The following is a 23,080-nucleotide window of genomic DNA, read 5'->3' on the forward strand; positions in this document are numbered from 1 at the left end:
AGAGGGGTGGGGAATGTGTAATGTATATGTCATTTCAAAATAAACTACGTGCAGCACATTTTCAGCCCATTAATACACATGATCCAAACATTCTCTGCACTGCAGATACCCTTCTCTTTTACGACCTCACTTATACTAAAGGAAGGGAAATAGTATCAATGTTCCAATGTATCACCAGCTTTACCCTTTGACCTTTCTCAGTGACATTTCTGAAGGGGGTTGAAAAATCTGTCTCTTTAATTACAATTATTTATTTTTTTTCATGGGAGAGCAGTGGCATAAATAAAATATAAGCAATCTCCAACACAGTGTAGTAAAGATGTGTGTTTCTTCCTATTCATTATGCATTGCAGTGCTCCTGACAAGCATGGTGTAAAAGCCTGGTACTACGGCACCATTTCTCAGACATGACACTTTGATTATAAATGGGAGCCTTGATCGCCCCGCAGGTTCTTGGAATCGGGAGGGAATATTCAGAGGCTTATGCACTTACACCGCCCACTTTTTCAAAGTATCCGCCGTGGTTGCCAAAGTGGATCAGCTGCTCGTTGAAGAACCAGGTGAACATGAGCTTAAGAGACGGGTCATGAGTCACCTGACACGGCAGCACGATGCTCTCTCCTACAGTCACGTCCAGTGTGGACGGTGCCGTTGTTATAATGGTCGGCTCTGGAAAACAGCACACACACTACTGTTAGTGTGAATGAAACACATACAAAAAGCATTACATGGAGTACTATGTGAAATCCCCAAGCTAAGGACACTGTAAAAGGAAATGTTCTAATAGCTTACATGTTTTATAAATGACTAATTCAACAAATAGACGGCCACATGTGGAAGTAAAAACACACTAACCCAGGACAAAAAACTACTGTAATTACCAGAGTTAATCAGTTTTAGCCAGCCAGAGGTTACAGTGTGGGGACTAATGGCTTGTCTCCCTGTACAGATGTAGGACTTCATTTGATCCCCCTGATGCAGTTGAACTTTCCAGCAAAGCAGGACATGTAAAACTTGTAGTGTATTTGAGGTTTAAAAAGACTTCTGAAGTTTGTAATTTCCAACTGATTTTCCCTTATGGAAAATGCATCAACCCCTACACAAATGACCATTAATTATAATCAAGTTAAGATCCTAAATCTGTAACTATATATATATATATATATATATATATATATATATATATATATATATATATATTGATATAGATATGTGTCACTGTGAGCTCAGCCTTCAGTTAGTAGGTACTGTAACTCCCCCATCTGCAGACTGCAGTGCAGACCCCCAGACTGCTGCAGCCACTCAAAGAACAATAAACACAAGTAGGGCTCCTCCTTCACAACACATTCTCTATTCAAGTCTCTGCATGCATGTGGTGTGTTGCTGTTGTTTCACTGGGGAATTAGACAGCATCACTCATCTCCAGCATGAGTGTGAGCAGAGACAAGGAGGATAGGAGCACGAGAGCAGAATGATCAGAGAAATAGGAGCCGCTTTGTTCTGATGCTGTACGGTGCTTGTCTCCCTCTTGGTGGTGCTGTGAGTACTCGGTTGAAATATCCACTGAGCGCCAACTAAATTAACCATGGCAAATGATCCCTGGACAGGCAGCCATAGATTCCTGCAGAAAATGCCGGCAGTGCAGTCGTCATCCAGAGTAAATTCGATACCTGCATTGTGTTCCCTTTATGTGATTTATCTAGTCTCTTTCTATTATCAGAGCAGAGTGATATCAGCTGGTAAGTTTGGTTAGACTACAATGTGATGGTGTTTTAAAGGCTCAGCCCTATTCCAGGGAAGATGAAATGGGGGGCTATAACGTGACACAGTCAGACTCTCACAAAAGGGACATTTGCAGAGAGAACACATTTATTAAATGTCCATCAATGCCAAAAGGGTTGAAAGGGAGAAAAATCTACACCTCCTCTTTCCCGACAGGTCCCTTGGGAGAACATGGCAAGAGGAGCGTCATTGTCTTTTGGTTCCTGACAGTAATGCCAATGGGCTTTTTTATAGTCTTCTGATCACATGTTTTTTGCACTCCTCTCAGTAAGGTATCCTTATGACATGTTTTTGCACTCCTCTCAGTAAGGTATCCTTATGACATGTTTTTTTTTGTACCAATTTATACACCTAATGACATGTCAATGTCAAACCGAAGTGCTGAGAACATACAGGTGAAACGTCCAATGCAAACAGACACAGCAGCCTCTCCCCTAATGTGACAGCAGGTGTTCTAAAAACCATGGGGCCAGATGTATGGTCATGCCTAGTTAGTTCTGAGGCTGACCAGAGCCATTCATTCACAGTAAAGACGGGAAAACTTATCCTATTACTCCACTCAATCATCATTTGTGACAGATCGTATGGATAACCCTGGTTGGTTACATGACCTCAGCTGACTGAGCAGAGCTCTCCAGCGTTATTTTATTGATATCTATATTGTATAAAGCCGTGTTACCTACTGTCGTTATAAAAGCGAGGAGAGTACCCATCTCACTAAGCAGGGTCAATCAGAGACAAGACAGAAAGCTTGTAACCACCCCGACAGATAGATCCCACTACACTCCGGGGACGGCGGGGAGGTTGAGCAGCAGGAAAACCGGAGAGACAGAAATTGCATAGTAATAATATTAAAGTGGGAGGTTAAAGGGGGGGGGGGGGGGGGGGGCGAGAGAGCAAGAGAGAGAAGGCTGGGCTGTTTACAGTGTGAATTAATGCTCTCCATCCTCTCCAGTCTCTGTGGCTCGCGGCTGACACGCCTCACTCTGCCAGTGCCTCTGCCCAGCCGCTGCTCATCTCACAAACAGCCAGTCATACATGAATAATGCTCTCCGATGAAACTGTAGATACTGTCGCTGAGGCAGAGATGCCCCATCAAACCCTGTGGAGACTCCTCCCCAAGTTGAATGGACTTAGGTGGGGTGTGTAAATGTGTACTCCTCTCTGGTGTACATATTCTTAAGGCCCTCTGCTCAAGGGTGGCTGTGTGCACTTGAATAATGCATTAGGAGCATTCCAGAGTCACGTGGTTGAGGAGTCTTCAGATATAACAGGCGGAGCGAGGCAAGACCTTCCAAGCTCAGAGCCACACGGCTGCTCCCTGGTGAAGTGGGTTCAAAGAAATACAAACACCATGTGTAAAGGGTTTTCACTGGGAGGTCACAGGGCCTTTGTTAACATACCAACCTGTTTGAATAGGTGAGGGCAGGGACTAAACAAAGTCTTTTTGAACAGAGCTGGCGCGCATAGTACCAACCTACATGACTTGAGTAGCACTTTGGTTCCTTGTTATTGTACCTATGCATTCCATAATGTTTTCAGTGCATAATTGAAATGTCCCTCAATACTTCAGAATAAAGTATACTGTAACTAACTTCTTATAGGGTGTCTGCAAGAGATAAATTGCTCAAACCCAATCTTCATTTCCCAGCCTTTTAGATCAAGGAAACACATTGGAAGTCCTTTATCATGCTGAGCAAAACAAATTCTTCTAAAGCCATTCAACATGAATACTCCACATTTTCCTCAAGACACAAAAAGGATTCTCTCAAGGACAAACCTCAATGGAGCATTGGTTGGTGAGCAAACTTTGTGTAAATAATGAGACATATTCTAGTGAGCTGCTCTCAATACTCTATTCATACTGTCTATAATAGTACATTTGTAGCTACCTACTTATAAGATATTGGGTTATATTAACATTTTCCATAAATGTTCCTTCGGCTTCAACAAGGCATCAATAATCAGAGTCTGAATCTCTGACTCATTGCTGATTAATAGCTTGTGCAGTCGAAACACCTCACAGAAGTCAGTCTGAAATCTATATGTTTTTTGGATAATTTTCTTCTGCCCACAACCCTTGAAAGAGCACCACATAAATCGTCCAGACAACTTATCTTCTGTCCTGCACCTACGAAAAATCACACCACTGGAAGTGACAAAAGCAATGACCACTGCCACCTCTCTGAATTGAGTTTTAGACTTTTGTGATAACCTGCTGATCCAAGCAATCCTTTTTAAAGCACAACACAAGACAGAAAGACACCTTCAAATGTAATTGGAAAGGTGACATGATGACCACTCGTAACAGAAAATCACATTGTTGAAAAAGAAACATGCTGAATAATCTCATATACTACTGAGTCTCTGCATTATTTCTCAGACAAAGTAATATAAGATGAATTGCCATCTCAGACATCCACAAACTCAATGTTGAGGAGTTTTGAGGCCATTGACCAGCTGTAACGTTACTAATTGCAAGATTCCATCTCCACTGTGATCAATATTCCGAGAGTCCATTTCCTAATCAAGACTGATTACACTGGTTAATATCCCCTCAGTGTTGAACTAACGGGGACATGAACAGGGTTCATCTGTTTTGACTCTTCCTCTGCTGTTGTCTAGGTGGTTTATTCACATCCACAATAAATGAATGCATTGTGACATGTATTTTTCAGTATCCATATAACCACAGTCAATTTGAATATCTCCTATAAGGGATGCTCTCGCTGCAGAAATTCCCCCAACTAAACAGGTTTCCAATTCTCAATGAAATAGTGCATGTAAATTACCCTGTCCCATTTTCCCTACAGTATCGATTGTGACAGAAAGGCTCAAGATCATATAGGAGAACATTTGTACATCAGCCCCAGAATGCAGCTATCACATACAGTACTTACTGTATGATGACGGAAAGTAAACCATCAAATAAAGCTCATATATTGCCTTTCATATGAATAATTGAGAGGATAACAGCCGGGCCTATTTACAGAGCAAAGATACACACAAGCACATTATTTTAGAGTCAGATTAAAAACTCATAGATGGGTCATCAACCTGAACCCAGAATGACAGTTACAGGCTTTCAGAGCCCCCCCCCCTCTCGCTGCACAGTGAACTGTTGGGGGGATCCTACATGTTTATTCACATTGGGTGATACATGGTTAAAGGGGCTCTGTAGAGTGTTAATAAATAACGCTCAACTCTTTATGTCAAATAGAGTGTCATGCTGTAAATTGAACAGCAATGCACTGTACTGTACATAGCCATTTATCCAGGTGGGAATACTGATATATGTTTTCATTTTTTCACTTTAATTTAAGCGGGGTCATTCCAGTTTTCTGTGGTAGCAGATGATTATAGAGATGAAACGAGCAGGGCATGCAGTGAATGAGACATGCAGTGAATGAGGCATCATCAGAAAGCTATCCGTGGCAAGGTGCACTTGAAGCTCTCTCTCCACATCCTTGACGGCTGACTTTCTAGCATTTATAATATATGAAATATGTCTTTCATTATTAAATCGGGAGAGTAAACAGTGATGGGTCGTTCGCAAACGAACAGCTCTTTTAGAAGTGCTCTTTTTGGGAACCGAATCACATCGGTGAAAGAACCGTTCATTTGGGTCCCTGATTTGCATACTTCTACTACTGCTTGTTGAGCTTCAAACAACGATTATCTGCAAATAAGTTACAAAATAATTATCTGAAGATGGTAAATCCTCACTGCAGAAACAATAAATAGTTGGAAGAGCAGCGAGTCATTTTTCTTATTGCAACGTGCATATCACATCTGGCATAATGGTAGCTGATTTTTTGGGCTTTAGATTAGAGATTAGCACATTTTTCATGGTTCTATGTTGTTTTGTTTGTGAGCTAAATTATGCATCTCTTTTACGTTGATGCAGTTAACCACCAGTGGACATGCTGTAATATGCATTATCTGCAGGTACTAACGGTGCTTCATTTTATAGCTAGAGGACTCTTGAAGTATAATTTTTGTCTAAATCAGTTTTTTGCTAGCTTGGGCCAAATTTTGCTAGCTTGGGCCATCTACACTACATGACCTGCTCGTTGAACATCTCATTCCAATATATGGAGTTGGTTCCCCCTTTGCTGCTATAACAGCCTCCACTCTTCTGGGAAGGCTTTCCACTAGATGTTGGAACATTGCTGCGGGTACTTGCTTCCATTCATTCACAAGAGCAATAGTGAGGTCAGGCACTGATGTTGGGCGAATAGGCCTGGCTGGCAGTCGGCGTTCTAATTCATACCAAAGGTGTTCGATTGGGTTGAGGTCAGGGCTCTGTGCAGGCCAGTCAAGTTCTTCCACACCGATCTCGACAAACCATTTTGTCTCTTGTATAATATATTCTATACATTAGTTTATACTGGATTAAGCGTACATTTTTCTTAAGTGGAATTTCATTAGTTATGCTCCAACTTTCCCTCCATATTGTGCCAACATCATTTCTTTCTAAGTCTTGGTTCCAATAGTTTATATATATTTTTTAAGAGATTGTCAGTTGGATATGCTTTCTGCAATCTGCAAAGTTTTGTATATCATCCCTATCACATGAACATCCTTTTCTGACTCAAATAAGATTATCTGAAGGTTGTCCAAGATTTTGTGACATGTAACTTTTAAGTTTCATGTATTTGAAGCTTCATTGGTCAGTCCAAAATTACTTTTTAATTCTGTCAAATAAATGTATTTCCTGTTACCAAGTAATTTACGGTTTCTATGCCTCATCTTTACTACAGGCTGTTCACCTACTAATCTCACCGCAACCCCCCTCTGGGTCTCTGATCACTACTTTGTTTCCTTTTCTGTCTCCCTCTCCTCCAACCCTAGCGAACTCAGCCCCTACCCAGATGGTCATGCGCAGTCACAATCTTCGCTCTCTTTCTCCCACTACTCTCTCCTCTTCACTCCCTTCTGCTAAATCCTTCTTCCTCCCATCTCCTGATTCTGCCTTTTCGACCCTACTCTCCTACCTATCCACATCTTGGCTGGCTCGGCCCTCCCCTCCTAAGTGGCTGAATTACTTAATGCGAGCGAGAACAGGGCTGTGGGCAGCTGAGCGAAAATGGAGGAAAACTAAACTTCCGGACGACCTATCATCCTTTCACTCCCTTTTATTCCTCTGTAACTCATCCCCTCCTCCCTTCCCCAGATCTCTGGAGACCTCCCATTCCTCACTTCCTTCCTCAACTCATCCCTGACCCCTGGCTGCATCTCCCCCGACTTCAAAATGGCCAGAGTCGCTTGCCTCCTAAAGAAACCAACACTTGACCCCTCTGATGTCAAAGACAGACCAGTATCCCTTTCTTTTCTTACCAAAACACTTGAGTGTGCTGTCTCTGACCAACTCTCTCACAATCTTTCTCAGAATGATCTTCTTGACGGTAACCAATCAGGCTTCAAGACTGGTCACTCAACCAAGACTGCTCTCCTCTGTGTCAGGGAGGCTCTCCTCACTGCCAAAGCTGACTTTCTCTCCTCTGTTCTCATCCTCCTAGATCTATCTGCCGCCTTTGACACGGTGAAACCATCAGATCTTTCTCTCTACCCTCTCAGGACAGGGGTCTCAGGCTCTGCACACTACCTCGCAGGCCGCTCTTACCAGGCGACGTGGAAAGGATCTGTGTCTGCACCACGTATTTACACTACTGGTGTCCCCCAGGGTTCAGTTCTAGGCCCTCTCCTCCTCTCTGTATACACCAAGTCACTCGGCTCCATCATATCCTCACATGGTCTCTCCTATCATTGCTATGCTGATGGCACGCAACAACTTTTCTCCTTACCCCATTCTGACACCCAGGTGGCGACACGCATCTCTGCGTGCCTGGCAGATATCTCAGCATGGATATCGGCCCAACACCTCAAGCTCAACCTAGAGAAGACGGAGCTGCTCTTCCTCCCGGGGAAGGCCTGCCCACTCCAAGACCTCTCCATTACGGTTGACAACTCCACAGTGTCCCCCTCCTAGAGTGCAAAAAATCTTGGCGCGACCCTGGACAACACCCTGTCATTCTCTGCAAACATCAAAGCAGTGACTCGCTTCTGCAGGTTCATGCTCTACAACAGTGATCACCAACCTTTTCTGAGTCAAGATCACTTGAGCAGTCAAAAAGCAAGCCCAAATCTACCACTCAGATATTTTAATAAACATGACTTAAATGTAACATTAACCTAAAAAAACTGTTGTGTAGGAATTAGGTTTGTGCAGTAGGCCTAATACATTATTACAGCATATTGGCTATATGCCTATACCACCAATATTGTTCTTCTCAGACCATATTATATTTCAAAACTCGAGCTTTGATAACAAAATCGATCAGTTGGTGTAGCACTTGTGAGGCACAGCTATGCATAAATTTAAATAATTAGAAAATAATTTGCTTTTTTATTTTACTGGACAGAGGGTACCTGCATCTGATGGTCATGGTGCTTTCAAGACAACTGGGAACTCTGTAAAAATGGGTAAAATCCGGACGTCATTGATCTTCGGGTCGGAAAGTCAGAGCTCTAGAAAGATGCCCGAACTTTCAAAATGATTTTCCCCAGTCAGATCTCGTTTTTTCCCCCCCCGAGTTCCCAGTTGTAATGAACGCACTGAAATCTGAGATTTCCGAGTTCCCAGTTGTTTTGAACACAGCATTATTCTCAGTGGAGGGAGAGAGAGTAGCAGACGGTCCACCTCTCATGGTCCCTGCTCTCTCCTTCCTTTCCTCCGGTGAGACTGACCAGAGCGAGGGGACACCATCTTCTACCTGATGGCGAAACTCAAGTCGCACCGCATCTGCCTCATGCACAAATTCATGTTGTTCCTTTGACCAGAGAAAGTGAAGTATTAATTGATATTATAATAGACACGACAAGCTGCTAATAATAATACAAATGCAGGGCTATCGATACATTTGGCTACTCATTCATTGCAGATGCAGTGCAAGTGGAAGTTGGGAGAAGCACATTTAGTTTTGTAATAGTGTTGAATAAAAACAGTGTTGACAGTTCTGAATAAAAACATAGACAGAAACACACTCATAAAAACAACAGCTCTTTGCTGTATTCTTTGTAAGTCTCTCATCATGGTTTTAAAAGTCATGAAATCTCACGTAGGGTAGTGTCAAACTTCACTGTCGTGGAAGCTGTTGGAACAGTGAATCGAGCTACCCGATCTCCCTGTCCGCCGGGTAGGCAGAGTATGTATTTTTAGACAAATTAAATGATTAAAAATGGGAACACTTTGCCTACCCGGTGCGAAGGGCTTCTGAATCAAGTGGTTGACTGGATGTTGTAGTTCTCCCATGTCACCCCACTCCTCTGCACATTCCACTGGCTTCCAGTCGAAGCTCAAATCCACTACAAGACCATGGTACTTGCCTACAGAGCAGCAAGAAGAGCTGCCCCTCCCTACCTTCAGGCTATGCTCAAACCCTACACCCCGACCCAAGCACTCCATTCTGCCACCTCTGGTCTCTTGTGAACTAACACTCACACTTGACTTCCCCCCCCTTACTAGCTCTGACTTTGCTGAAAGCTACATTATTGAGGAAAAATCTACTGAATATGAATGTGATATGTGTTTGTCCCACCTAGCTACAGTATCTTAAGATGAATGCAACTGTACATCGCTCTGGATAAGAGCTTCTGCTAAATGACAAATGTAAAGGTAAAATGTATCAGGACACCTCACTTATGCAGTTACAATCTACAGTATAGGATAAGCTGTTTAAAATACAACAACATCAATCATGAAATAACTGCACATATGAGATTTGTTAGGGGCCACAAAAGGTGACCGACCAGTGTTTCTATGGCAACCATTTTGCAATGATAAAACGCAAGGGAATTCCAAAAGGTATTTCAACCGAGCACCTTACTTTTAACTCTGCATTTCAAAGGACTTTGGAGATCGCTTAGTTGTAGAGTGAGGAAAATTCAATGGATTGAACCCTTGAACAAACATGACACAGTACTCCACAGCAGCGACTTTGTCTTCTATGCTACTGTAACATTACACTTTAACTTCTTTGATATAGGGGGCAGCATTTTCACTTTTGGATGAATTGGGTGCCCATAGTGAACTGCCTCCTACTCTGTCCCAGATGCTAATATATGCATATTATTATTACCATTGGATGGAAAACACTCTGAAGCTTCTAAAACTGTTTGAATGATGTCTGTGAGTATAACAGAACTCATATGGCAGGAAAAAACCTGAGAAAAAATCGAAACAGGAAGTGAGAATTCTGAGAGTGGTCGATGTTAACTTCTCTAGGATAGGGGGCAGCATTTTCACTTTTGGATAAATAGCGTGCCCAATTTCAACTTCCTTCTACTCATCCCCAGAATATAAGATATGCATATTATTAGTAGATTTGGATAGAAAACACTGAAGTTTCTAAAACTGTTTGAATCATGTCTGTGAGTATAACAGAACTTATGTAGCAGGCAAAACCCAGAGGACTAACCATTCAGATTTCTTTTTTTTAGGTCACTGTCTGTTCAATGAGTTTTCATTCATTGGGATACTAGATTTCTAAGTGACTTGTTTTCAAGTTCCTACCACTTCCACTGGATGTCACCAGTCTTTGGAAATTGGTTGAGGTAATTCCTTTTTGCAATGACGAAGAACGGCCATCTGGAATCAGTGTAACGTTATGTGTACTGTTTGAGAGTTGCGCAAGACTAGAAAAGTAGCATTAGTTTGTTGTCCTCCTGTATTGAAAACAGATAGACCCGTCTTCAATTTGATCGATTATTAACGTTTAAAAATACCTAAAGTTGTATTACAAAAGTAGTTTGAAATGTTTTGGCAAAGTTTAGAGGTAATGTTTTAGATATTTTGTAGTGACGTTGCGCAAATTGGAAGCTGTTTTTTTCTGGATCAAACGCGCCAAATAAATTAACATTTTGGATATATATGGACGGAATTAATCGAACAAAAGGACCATTTGTGATGTTTATGGGACATATTGGAGTGCCAACAAAAGAAGCTCGTCAAAGGTAAGGCATGATTTATATTTTATTTCTGCGTTTTGTGTTGCGCCTGCAGGGTTGAAATATGCTACACTCTCTTTGTTTACTGTTGTGCTATCATCAGATAATAGCATCTTATGCTTTCGCCGAAAAGCCTTTTTGAAATCTGACATGTTGGCTGGATTCACAACGTGTAGCTTTAATTTGGTATCTTACATGTGTGATTTAATGAAAGTTTGATTTTTATATCATTTCATTTGAATTTGGCGCTCTGCATTTTCCCTGGCGATTGGCCAAGTGGGACGCAAGCGTCCCGCCTATCCCAGAGAGGTTAAAGTCATCGCCTATTCAATTCCCTGTAATATATGGATCTGTTTGCACTTCCTACGCCTTCAACTAGATGTCAACAGTCAGTAGAACGTGGAATGAAGCTTATGCTGTGTTGTGGGACCGGATGCGAGGTTTTTGAGTCAGTGGTCTGGCAGAGTTCCAGTTCTTGGTCACGCACTTTCCTCATGATATCGTCATGCGTTCCATTACTTATAGAGACTGAAAAGAATGCTCCGGTTGGAACGTTATTGGATATATATGATAACAACATCCTGAAGATTGATTCTCTGCTAAGTTTGACCAGTTTATTCGACTTGTAATATAACTTTTTGAAGTTTTCGTCCGACGTTTGCCTGCATCTGCACGAGCGTTTGGACATGTGTACTACACATGCTAGCAAAATTAGCTAATTGGACATAAGTAATGGACATTATCGAACAAAACAACGATTTATTGTGGAACTAGGATTCCTGGCACTGCATTCTGATGAAGATAATCAAAGGTAAGGGAATATTTATGATGTAATTTCGTATTTCTGTTGACTCCAACATGGCGGAGAAATGTTGTTAAATCTGAGCGCCGTCTCAGATTATTGCATGGTGTGCTTTTTACGTAATAAAAAAAAAAAATCTGACACAGCGGTTGCATTAAGAACAAGTGCATCTTTAATTATATGTAAAACATGTATCTTTCATCAAAGTTTATGATGAGTATTTCTGTTATTTGACGTGGCTCTCTGTAATTACTCCGGATATTTTGGAGGCATTTCTGAACATGGTGCCAATGTAAACCGAGATTTGTGGATATAAATATGCACATTATCGAACAAAAAATAAATGTATTGTGTAACATGATGTCATATGAGTGTCATCTGATGAAGATGTTCAAAGGTTAGTGATTCATTTTATCTCTATTTCTGCTTTTTGTTACTACTATATTTTGCTGGGAAAATGGCTGTGTTTTTCTGTGGCTATGTACTGAGCTAACATAATTGTTTGGTGTGCTTTCCCCGTAAATCCTTTTTGAAATCAGACATGTTGGCTGGATTCACAACATGTATAGCTTTAATTTGGTGTCTTTCATGTGTGATTTCATGAAAGATAGATTTTTATAGTAATATATTTGAATTTGGCGCGCTACATTTTTTCTGTATTTTGGCCAAGTTGGATGTTAGCGTCCCACATATCCTAGAGAAGTTAAAGGGAGACAAAACATTTCTCATTACACTGTCACATGCGTTAAAAGCCTCTCTGTATTATTGAGATATCAAGACTCATCCCATCCCCTAGTGTCTTCAATAGTACCATTCAGGATCAGCAATATACTGAGCTGACGTCAAGGGGTGGGAAAGTGTTTTACCATTCGTTTTCATTGAATAATGAAAACGTTTGTCTTTCACTCAGACCATTCGATTTCTGCCTCAGCATCATGGTCAAATGTTTAAATAACACCCAACATTCAATCTGAAATAAGAAGAAATACAGTTGAAGTCGGAAGTTTCCATACACCTTAGACAAATACATTTAAAATCAGTTTCACAATTCCTGACATTTAATCCTAGTAAAAATCCCCTGACTTAGGTCAGTTAGGATCACCACTTTATTTTAAGAACGTGAAATGTCAGAATAATAGTAGAGAGAATGATTTATTTCAGCTTTTATTTCTTTCTGTAGGCCTCCTCGCTCTGGCAAGACTGTAAACTCTCCTTCCAGACTCATATTAAACATCTCCAATCCAAAATCAAATCTAGAATCGGCTTTCTATTTCGTAACAAAGCCTCCTTCACTCACGGCGCCAAACTTACCCTCGTAAAACTGACTATCCTACCGATCCTCGACTTCGGCGATGTCATCTACAAAATAGCTTCCAATACTCTACTCAGCAAACTGGATGCAGTCTATAACAGTGCCATCTGTTTTGTTACCAAAGCCCCTTATACCACCCACCACTGCGACCTGTATGCTCTAGTCGGCTGGCCCTCGCTACATATTTGTCACCAGACCCACTGGCTCCAGGTCATCTATAAGTCTATGCTAGGTAACGCTCCGCCTTATCTCAGCTCACTGGTCACGATAACAACACCCACCTGTAGCACGCGCTCCAGCAGGTATATCTCACTGGTCTTCCCCAAAGCCAACACCTCCTTTGGCCGCCTTTCCTTCCAGTTCTCTGCTGCCAATGACTGGAACGAATTGCAAAAATCGCTGAAGCTGGAGACTTATATTTCCCTCACTAACTTTAAACATCAGTTATCTGAGCAGCTAACCGATCCATGCAGCTGTACATAGCCCATCTGTAAATAGCCCACCCAATCTACCTAACTCATCCCCATATTGTTTTTATTTACTTTTCTGCTCTTTTGCACACCAGTTTTTCTACTTGCACATCATCATCTGCTCATCTATCACTCCAGTGTTAATTTGCTAAACTGTAATTACTTCGCTACCATGGCCTATTTATTGCCTTACCACCTCATGCCATTTGCACACACTGTATATAGACTGTATTTTTTCTATTGTGTTATTGACTGTACGCTTGTTTATTCCATGTGTAACTCTGTGTTGTGGTTTGTGTCGCACTGCTTTGCTTTATCTTGGCCAGGTCGCAGTTGTAAATGAGAACTTGTTCTCAACTAGCTTACCTGGTTAAATAAAGGTTAAATAAAATAAAAAATAAAATAACTCGTTTTACTGTGGATATAGATACTTCTGTACCTGTTTCCTCCAGCATCTTCACAAGGTCCTTTGCTGTTGTTCTGGGATTTATTTGTACCTATCGCACCAAAGTACGTTCATCTATAGGAGACAGAACATGTCTCCTTCCTGATCGGTATGACGGCTGCTTGGTCCCATGATGTTTATACTTGCGTACTATTGTTTGTACAGATGAACGTGGTACCTTCAGATGTTTGGAAATTGCTACCAAGGATGAACCAGACTTGTGGAGGTTTACCATTTTTTTCTGAGGTCTTGGCTGATTTCTTTTGATTTTCCCATGATGTCAACCTAAGTGTATGTAAACTTCCGACTTCAACTGTATGTGTAAATGCATCTGAATATGGAGGCGGTGCTGGCAAATTGTCAAGTTTTTGCCAGTTAAAAAGGTGGCAACCCTACTTTCCAATTCCAACCTAAATAAATACAATCAGACAGAAAGATCTACAGCATAATAAAGATACAGCTGGCTGTCATTAAATCTTGTTTTATTCCAATAATCAATTGTAATATTAATGTACAATGAGATCAACATCAGACACTTTGGACTGTGAATCAGACCTAACTGACAACTTTTTATCCTTGGGAACAAAGCAGTGGAAAGGGGGATTAATAGCAAAAACATTATAGACAATCAAAACACACCACTAACAAGGAAAGCAATCATATCACAACCCAACTGAACCAGACCAGACTTCTTTAAAAAATAGGTCATAGTAGGGTTAAAATTCACACAAAAAAAACAAAGAAAAAAAGATCAGCAATACTCCAAGCGATGAAAAACAGTTGAGAATACCACTGCCCCCTTACAGCAGCAGGACAGAAAAAACAGCAGCATGCACAAAACAAAGCCTCCCAATTCACAACACCTTACACCCGTCTCTCATTCATTTTTAATGAAGTATAATAAGTTCCAGAAACAGAGCAGAAACACGATCTTCAGTCCCACAGGGTGACTCCTACAGATGATCTCACAAACACTACTCTCCTTTTAATCCCTTCTACTCTTTCTTTATACTGTACCAAGAACCTGTTTGGTCTGAAGGTCTGGAGACAGTGTTGAATATTCACTATAGTACATGGCGAGGGCAACAGTGCAACCTCCAACTCTGTTTCTTAATGAGCGCTCAGTGCAAAAACTCATTGAAATCGTCATTCATGTTTAGAGGAGAAAAGCTTAAGGACTGTACTCAACTGAGAACCACATCTCCTGTGAACAGTCTGTCGCAAGAGAGGTTCACTAGTTGCATCCTATGAGAAATCACAACCTTATTTAAAGACTCCATAAGCCCATACAGTATAATAGAATGACAAATAGGCTTACCTTTGACCATGAGAGTCCCGTAGCTGCTTGCCACTCCAAACTGGTTTCTTGCCACACACGTGTAAAGGCCTGCATCTGGTCTGGTTGAATTCTGTATGCGGAGGTTTCCGTTATCCAGAATGGAAACTCTGCAAGCAGAAAAAGCAGAACGAGTATGTAACAGATACATTTTTTGTTCATTGCATTACCACATTTCTTTCCCACTTGTATTGCAGTCTGTGAATGTCAATTTTTTTAAGTACACTTTCTGCATTGTTCGTCATGCATGGGTGTTCCTCAGAGAGAAAGGCAATTAGTCTAGCAGTGCAATATCGTCAGAAATGGTATAGCAATAGCATTGGTTTGATTTGCTTCTTTCTATTCTAACAGGTGTTAGATAAACATACATTTGAAGTCAGAAGTTTACATACACCTTAACCAAATACATTTAAACTCAGTTTTCACAACTCCTGACATTTAATCCTAGTAAAAATTCCCTGTTTTAGGTCAGATAGGATCACCACTTTATTTTAAGAATGTGAAATGTAGGGGGCCTCCCGGGTGGCGCAGTGGTCACTGCATCGCAGTGCTAGCTGTGCCACCAGAGACTCTGGGTTCGCGCCCAGGCTCTGTCGCAGCCGGCCGCGACCGGGAGGTCCGTGGGGCGACGCACAATTGGCCTAGCGTCGTCCGGGTTAGGGAGGGTTTGGCGGGTAGGGATATCCTTGTCTCATCGCGTACTAGGATCTCCTGTGGCGGGCCAGGCGCAGTGCACGCTAACCAAGTCGCCAGGTGCACGGTGTTTCCTCCGACACATTGGTGCGGCTGGCTTCCGGGTTGGATGCGCGCTGTGTTAAGAAGCAGTGCGGCTTGGTTGGGTTGTGTTTCGGAGGACGCATGGCTTTCGACCTTCGTCGAGTTGTAGTGATGAGACAAGATAGTAACTACTAAAACAATTGGATACCACGAAATTGGGGAGAAAAGGGGGTAAAATTCACCAACAACAACAACAACAACAAAAAAAATAATAATAGCAGAGAGAATTATTTATATCAGATTTGATTTCTTTCATCACATTCCCAGTGGGTCAGAAGTTTACATACACTGAAATAGCATTTGGTAGCATTGACTTTAATTTGTTTAACTTGGGTCAAACATTTCGGGCAGCCTTACATAAGCTTCCCACAATAAGTTGGGTGAATTTTGGCCCATTCTTCCTGACAGAGCTGGTGCAACTGAGTCAGGTTTGTAGGCCTCCTTGCTCGCACACGCTTTTTAAGTTCTGCCCACACATTTTCTATAGGATTGAGGTCCGGGCTTTGTGATGGCCACTCCAATACCTTGACATGGTTCTTAAGCCATTTTGCCACAACTTTGGAAGTATGCTTGGGGTCATTGTCCATTTGGAAGACCCGTTTTTGACCAAGCTTTAACTTCCTGACTGATGTCTTGAGATATTGCTTCAATATATTCACATACTTTTCCTTCCTCAAGATGCCATCTATTTTGTGAAGTGCACCAGTCCCTCCTGCAGCAAAGCACCCCCACATGATGCTGCCACCCCCGTGCTTCACGGTTGGGATGGTGGTCTTCAGCTTGCAAGCCTCCCCTTTTTCCTCCAAACATAACGATGGTCATTATGGCCAAACAGTTATGTTTTTGTTTCATCTTTGTCCCCATGTGCAGTTGCAAACCGTAGTCTGGCTTTTTTATGGCGGTTTTGGAGCAGTGGCTTCTTGCTGAGTGGCATTTCAGGTTATGTCGATATAGGACTCGTTTTACTGTGGATATAGATACTTCTGTACCCGTTTCCTCCAAAATCTCCACAAGGTCCTTTGCTGTTGTTCTGGGATTGATTTGCACTTTTCGCACCAAAGTATGTTCATCTCTGGGAGACAGAATGCGTCTCCTTCCTGAGCGGTATGACGGCTGCATGGTCCCATGGTGTTCATACTTTTGTACCTTCAGGAGTTTGGAAATTGCTCCCATGGATGAACCAGATTTGTGGAGGTATACAACATTTTTCTGAGGTCTTGGTCGATTTCTTTTGATTTTCCCATGATGTCAAGCAAAGAGGCACTGGGTTTGAAGGTAGGTCATGAAATACATACACAGGTACACCTCTAATTGAGTCAAATTATGTCAATTAGCCTATCAGAAGCTTCTAAAGCCATGACATAATTCCTGGAATTTTCCAAGCTGTTTAAAGGCACAGTCAACTCAGTAAACTTTTGACCCACTGGAATTGTGACACAGTGAATTATAAGTGAAATAATCTGTCTGTAAACAATTGTTGGAAAAATTACTTGTGTCATGCACAAAGTAGATGTCCTAACCGACTTGCCAAAACTATAGTTTCTTAACAAGAAATTGTTAAAAAATTTGTTTTAATGACTCCAACCTAAGTGTATGTAAACTTCCGACTTCAAATGTAAATATCTATATCATGCATTGACTGGAAATTACATAATTTAAATGTAAATATATAATCAATAAACATATCATAACTGTTCTCTCCGGCTGGAGCAGCCTACTACTTTTAATTAACTAATAAATTAAATCAATCAATCAATCAATAAACTCCCACTATTGATCTTCTTGTATGTCTAGGCGCCACTCAAAGAAACGATCAAAACTACGAATAAGAGAATTGAAATGTAACTATGGTGACTGAGAAAGTTCTCAAACATTTCTAATTGTGCTTTGTTCTTTTATAAGTGATAAAATGAGACAATGTGTTCAAACAGCTGATTTATGACTTCATATGACCGGAAGACATCCAGGAACTGGCCAACACTAGTCACTTTAAACAATGTCACTTTAAATAATGTCACTTTAATCATGTTTACATATCTTACATTACTCATATCACATGTATATACTGTATTTCATACCGTCTACTGCACCTTGTCTATGCCGCTCAGCCATCGCTCAATCATATACTTACATGTACATATTCTCATTCACCCCTTTAGATTTGTGTGTATTAGGTAGTTGTTGGGGAATTGTTAGATTACTTGTTAGATATTACTGCACTGTCGGAACTAGAAGCATAAACATTTCGCTACACTCGCATTAACATCTGATAACCATGTGTATGTGACCAATAAAATTAGATTTATACAATCACTTCATATCTGTATGGCCTTTACACAATGGCCACTGGTACTATGAATGGTTAATGATTTTTAACCAAACTCCACATTTTCCTAAATAAGAGGCAACAAAAATTAAATAGTGACCTTGGAAGCAGGGCAGTGTCGGAAAAATGGCAAGATCAATTTATTAAACTGTGGTGGATTCTAATTATCTGAAACTGCTGAATCTGCAAACTGTATATATATAAAAAAAAACATAGTTCCTATTGTAAAGCAGACAAGAAAAATGGTATGTGGCCTTTGCATTGTGATCCGCTGTGTTTTATAAGAGACAATGTAAATCAAACTGTCATCCACAGCTCTGTGTAATAGCAGGTCATGTATTACAACTCTGGACATTGCTCAGTTAGTGAAGCCTCTTTTCTAAGATGCTCTGATTACATGAGGTGAAATATGTTTTGAATTTGTGTTGATAAACACCACACTCAAATTTTAGTTTCAACCTATTTGAAGTAAAAAGATTAAGGCAAGAAACACTAAAATAACCTGTTTTGAATTTAGATAATACGTATCTTAATGACTGAATGTGTTTGTGACTCACCCTGACTACTTCACCTGACAAAAGCACTTTAAATGACCCATTATCTTGTTAATTTACTATAATCAAGTGAGAGAATCACTATCTGATCTATACCGCTCTATATTGGATAGGCGAAGAAGGACATACACATGACGAAAGTGAAAGTACTGCAGCAGTCACAGCACTACCATACAATGTATTTTATTCATACAGCACCTCATTGTTCAGTTGAAAGAACTGAACAATGAGGTTGCTAAAATTAGAAGTGTCTTAGTGGCTGGTCTAGGAAGATGCCCTGATCTTTGGATAGCTGTTTCAAGAAAAATAACAATTGTAGTGCACATCAACATTGGTATAGTTCTGGTAAACAAAAAGACTGAGTAAATAGGGCAACAACACATTGTTTTAACTAGATCAAGCTCCGACCTGATTTAAGACTACATCTCCAGCACATGGCTCACAGTAATGCCTCATATAACTCAATACCTGCATTTGTGTGCTTGGCTCTATATATTTCCACAATCCCCTTATCCCCTGGGACAAAGGGACAACAATGTGACTTGTGCATATTCTGAGAGAAGCTCTACAGAGAGAATACAAGTGGGACTATACACAAACACTATGCCTCATAGTATGCCTCTCTTACTGCAAGATAAATCTCTTGACGGACTCTCTCCTCGGTCACACACTGAAATGTCTGTACACTGTGTCCTTACGGCTCGTTATCAGACTGACTCATTGACTGACATTACATGAATGGGAAAGGCATTATTAGTAGACGTTGAAGTTGACTTTGAAGCTGGTGTTAGAGGAGCTGAGGTAAACTACAAGTCAAGTAAGGGAAGTCTTCCAGTTGTACTCCTCCTCTCCCTCGTGAATCAACCTCTAGATAACATCTCTGTCTGATCTGCCCATGGTCTCAGGAGAGCCTTCCTCCCTTCCCACCTTCCTCCATGAATGAGAGGATGCGGAGGAGGAGGATGTATCAATAATTCACAGGTGAGATGAACACAAGTGCTACTCTTTTCATCTCAGCCTCACACAAAGTTAATGGCTGCCGTTATAAACCTTTCCGAAGAAGAGAGACAATTATTTCCAACAAGATGGGAAAAGCCCCAAAAAAATACTCATGTTATAAAAACAATACAAACAATAATCCTGTATTGGGGAAGTAACAGGGAAAGAGACTGGACAGTGTTCATCTTTAATGTCCTGTAAGAAGATGAAAGACAAATAACATCAGTCGCAGAGAAACCATTGCTCCTACTACTGTTTAGTGCAAATTGCCGGAAACTGTAACTATGGTCCAAAGTAAAAAAAACAACACTTCCTCTCGTTTTCTTTTCTGACATTCTCTTTGAGACATCACCGCTACGACTGAAGACTATATTACGGTCCGTGAGACAGAAGCTTTCAGCTTACAGTACTTCTAAAACAAGCTTTGTTTTTACTACCTCCTAATTCAAGGACATTTTACATTTACATTTTTGTCATTTAGCAGACGCTCTTATCCAGAGCGAATTACAGAGGCAATTTGAGTTAAGTGCCTTGCTTAAGGGCACCGGCAGATTTTTCAACTAGTCGGCCACAAGGACATTGGTCTTTGATTTTAGACAAACAGCAATTTGATGTGGACAATTGTCTGTACTGTAAAAAAAATTTTTTACTGAAAAGCACAGATGTATTGTGCAAAGGAAGTGCTAGAATGCTAGATGTGTGTTGGATGAATTCATGACAAAACCATTTACCAGAAATTATTTAAAATGATGGTGGCAGCACTACACTGAAATGAAAAGAGTGTTTCATGTTGGGTTTGATGCACACAAACAGATAGAATTGCTGATGATGTCAATATTGGCATAACAGAAATACATCGATTTACCCCAATGTCCTAATAGGTGCATATATGAAGGTAGCATTGGTAAACACCACCATTCACAAATACACAAACACACCCTCTCCATCTCAGAGCCTGATTGGACGGGTGACTGCAGGGTCTCTGTGTGCTCTTCATTAGCAGAGTAAATAAAACAGGACTGTGAAAATTGGGGTTAAGATTCTATCAGTAGAATTACTCAGCCATGAGGCCATGTGAAAAAAGGCTTCACAAAATAATGAACCTCGGCTAAGGCGCGTTACACTCTATGTGTATTGCATCTCTACAATCACTCCTCTAATACTCATTTCTCCCCATCTGGTTCAGTCCAACCACCACTCGAGCCAGGCAATTTCCAAAAACAAGCCTCATCCAGCATTCATCCGGCACATTAAATAGTATTCAGGGCATGGGTTTCACTGTCTGCCACTATAGCTGTGTGCATCCTGTATTTAGTTTACAGATAAGGAGAGATATGCATTAAAGTATGTTGCTTGTCCTGGTCTACACTGACCTACCTGCAGGTGGTGTTAGTAATCATGATTGTATCAAAGCGTCAGTGGTAGTAACACTGCTCCAGGGGAGAATAGGAAAGGCTCAGATGAGGTGTCTACAGGGGCAAAGGCTAGGTCACCCTATCCTCTGAACGGGACAAAAGGTTGGACCCAACTCTGAAGTGTACGGAGGGAAAAGTCTGACATCCCAAGATAAACGGACAGTCTGTCTCTCCCCAGGTTCCCCACAGAGCTCTGTGTTTGAGAGGAACGGCCTTGGCAGACACTTAAATCAAGTCAAACTGCACAGATTTGACAAAGCAAAACCACAGCTGGAGTGTATGATGCAGAATGCACTATGTAGTTCATCTGATGGGGAAGGTTCTGAGAAGTCTATTTTCACAGTTCCATCAAGACAAATCCAGAGTGCGTACCACTGCTTTCCATGTTGTCAACCCCAAGGTTAACAGGCATTACAATCCACAAAAATATGTGTGGCAATGAGGTGTTTTTTTTAATCACTTAGACAACAAACCAATTGCCTGATGTTGCTAAAATAGGGACACCTGAGCATTTGTCTGGGACAATTCTCCAATAGCACTGTAATTGATATAGATGTTTGCCTTACGCAGGATTTTCCCAATACCTTTTAGCTTGTCACATGCATTATTAGTTCTACCTAATTATTCAGGAATTTATGTTATGATAGAAAGTGAACTCGAACGTCACAAACTTCAAAGCCTACACATTTCTTAAATAGAAGAAAGTTGGAATTGTTGTTCACCGAATGCACTAATTATCAACAATAATGATGTGATGAACAGAGCAGTACGTCATGAAGAGTGATGCTGAGAATAACAGCCATGAATAAAACACAATGCTTGGAAGTGCCTCAAGCCACTGTTAAAAGGCCTACCCTATAGAGATCCTTTGCCTACGTCAATCAGAGTAGAATAACAGTATGAGGAGTGCATCTGGAGCCAGGGTTACACAGAGCTCTAGCTGAGTGTACACGTCTGACAGAAGGAAGAAGTATGATTGGCAGTAAGTAAGGACTCATTCCCCTTGACACAGTACAGATGACGTACGGTGCAACTAGCAGAATGCACTGAGTGGGTTCTTTTTCTTTTTTCAGTTACATTAAAATGGAGGAAAAAAGAAAGAGTGAGAGTTGCAGGCTATACGTTAAATGACATTTCATTTCAGTTTTCACTGGGTTGACCCTTGTCTCCAGGGTACTCTGTAGCATTAAGGTTTCCATGGAAATACACAGCTTTCTGAAAACACAGCCAGGGGACAGCGGTGTTAGCTTGCAAAGGAAGCAATAATCTCTACTTTGTGAAACAAATACACTGCAGTGCCAAACGGTCCCTCTGACACCACCTTCACATAAAAAGAGAAATGACAAGTGATTCCACATGGACCTGACAAACACGTTTTCATGGCTAATGCAACCTAGGCCTGATATAGTAACATGTCATTTTGGTATAATCATTGACAATAATTGTTTTAAACTATGCCAGCTGGAACATATACCTTATACCAAAAGCATGGGAAATGAACACACTTTATAGTCAAACTCTACAGAAGAGAAGTACACAAGAAAAACTTTCTTCTACAGCACATACTGTCCCCGGGCATAAAGAGTCTGTTTACTTGTTATCAGCCCCCTCCTCATAATGAAACTATACCAATACAATCTGAGCGCAAACTGGGAAGAAACCACTTTCTAAGGACTCTGTGTTGGAAATGAAACGCTGTGCAGAGCGCACTGCTTATTACAGGTAGCTGTCTTAATCAAACCTCCTGATTTAGATTGTCTTAATTCCCGGCTGTGGAACAGGAGAACAGGATGGGATTGTGTGTGTAATTGCATTGAAAGGAGAGGAGTGTATATCTGTCTGGTCCACAGAGG

General features: G+C 41.0%; 1 protein-coding gene across 1 annotated transcript in view; it reads right to left on the bottom strand.

Annotated features, from left to right (window-relative positions):
- The window catches only part of LOC120020433 (contactin-4-like), a 162,233-nt gene that overhangs the window by 12,567 nt on the left and 126,586 nt on the right, over window positions 1-23,080 (bottom strand). The window contains exons 11-12 of the mRNA XM_038964098.1: window positions 15,139-15,266; window positions 494-669 (exon numbers count right to left, since the gene is read on the bottom strand). Of these exons, the coding sequence (XP_038820026.1) occupies window positions 494-669; window positions 15,139-15,266 (304 nt within the window). The remainder of the gene's footprint in view (window positions 1-493; window positions 670-15,138; window positions 15,267-23,080) is intronic.

Source organism: Salvelinus namaycush, chromosome 2 (assembly GCF_016432855.1).
Source record: "Salvelinus namaycush isolate Seneca chromosome 2, SaNama_1.0, whole genome shotgun sequence".
Classification (NCBI taxonomy): Eukaryota; Metazoa; Chordata; class Actinopteri; order Salmoniformes; family Salmonidae; genus Salvelinus; species Salvelinus namaycush.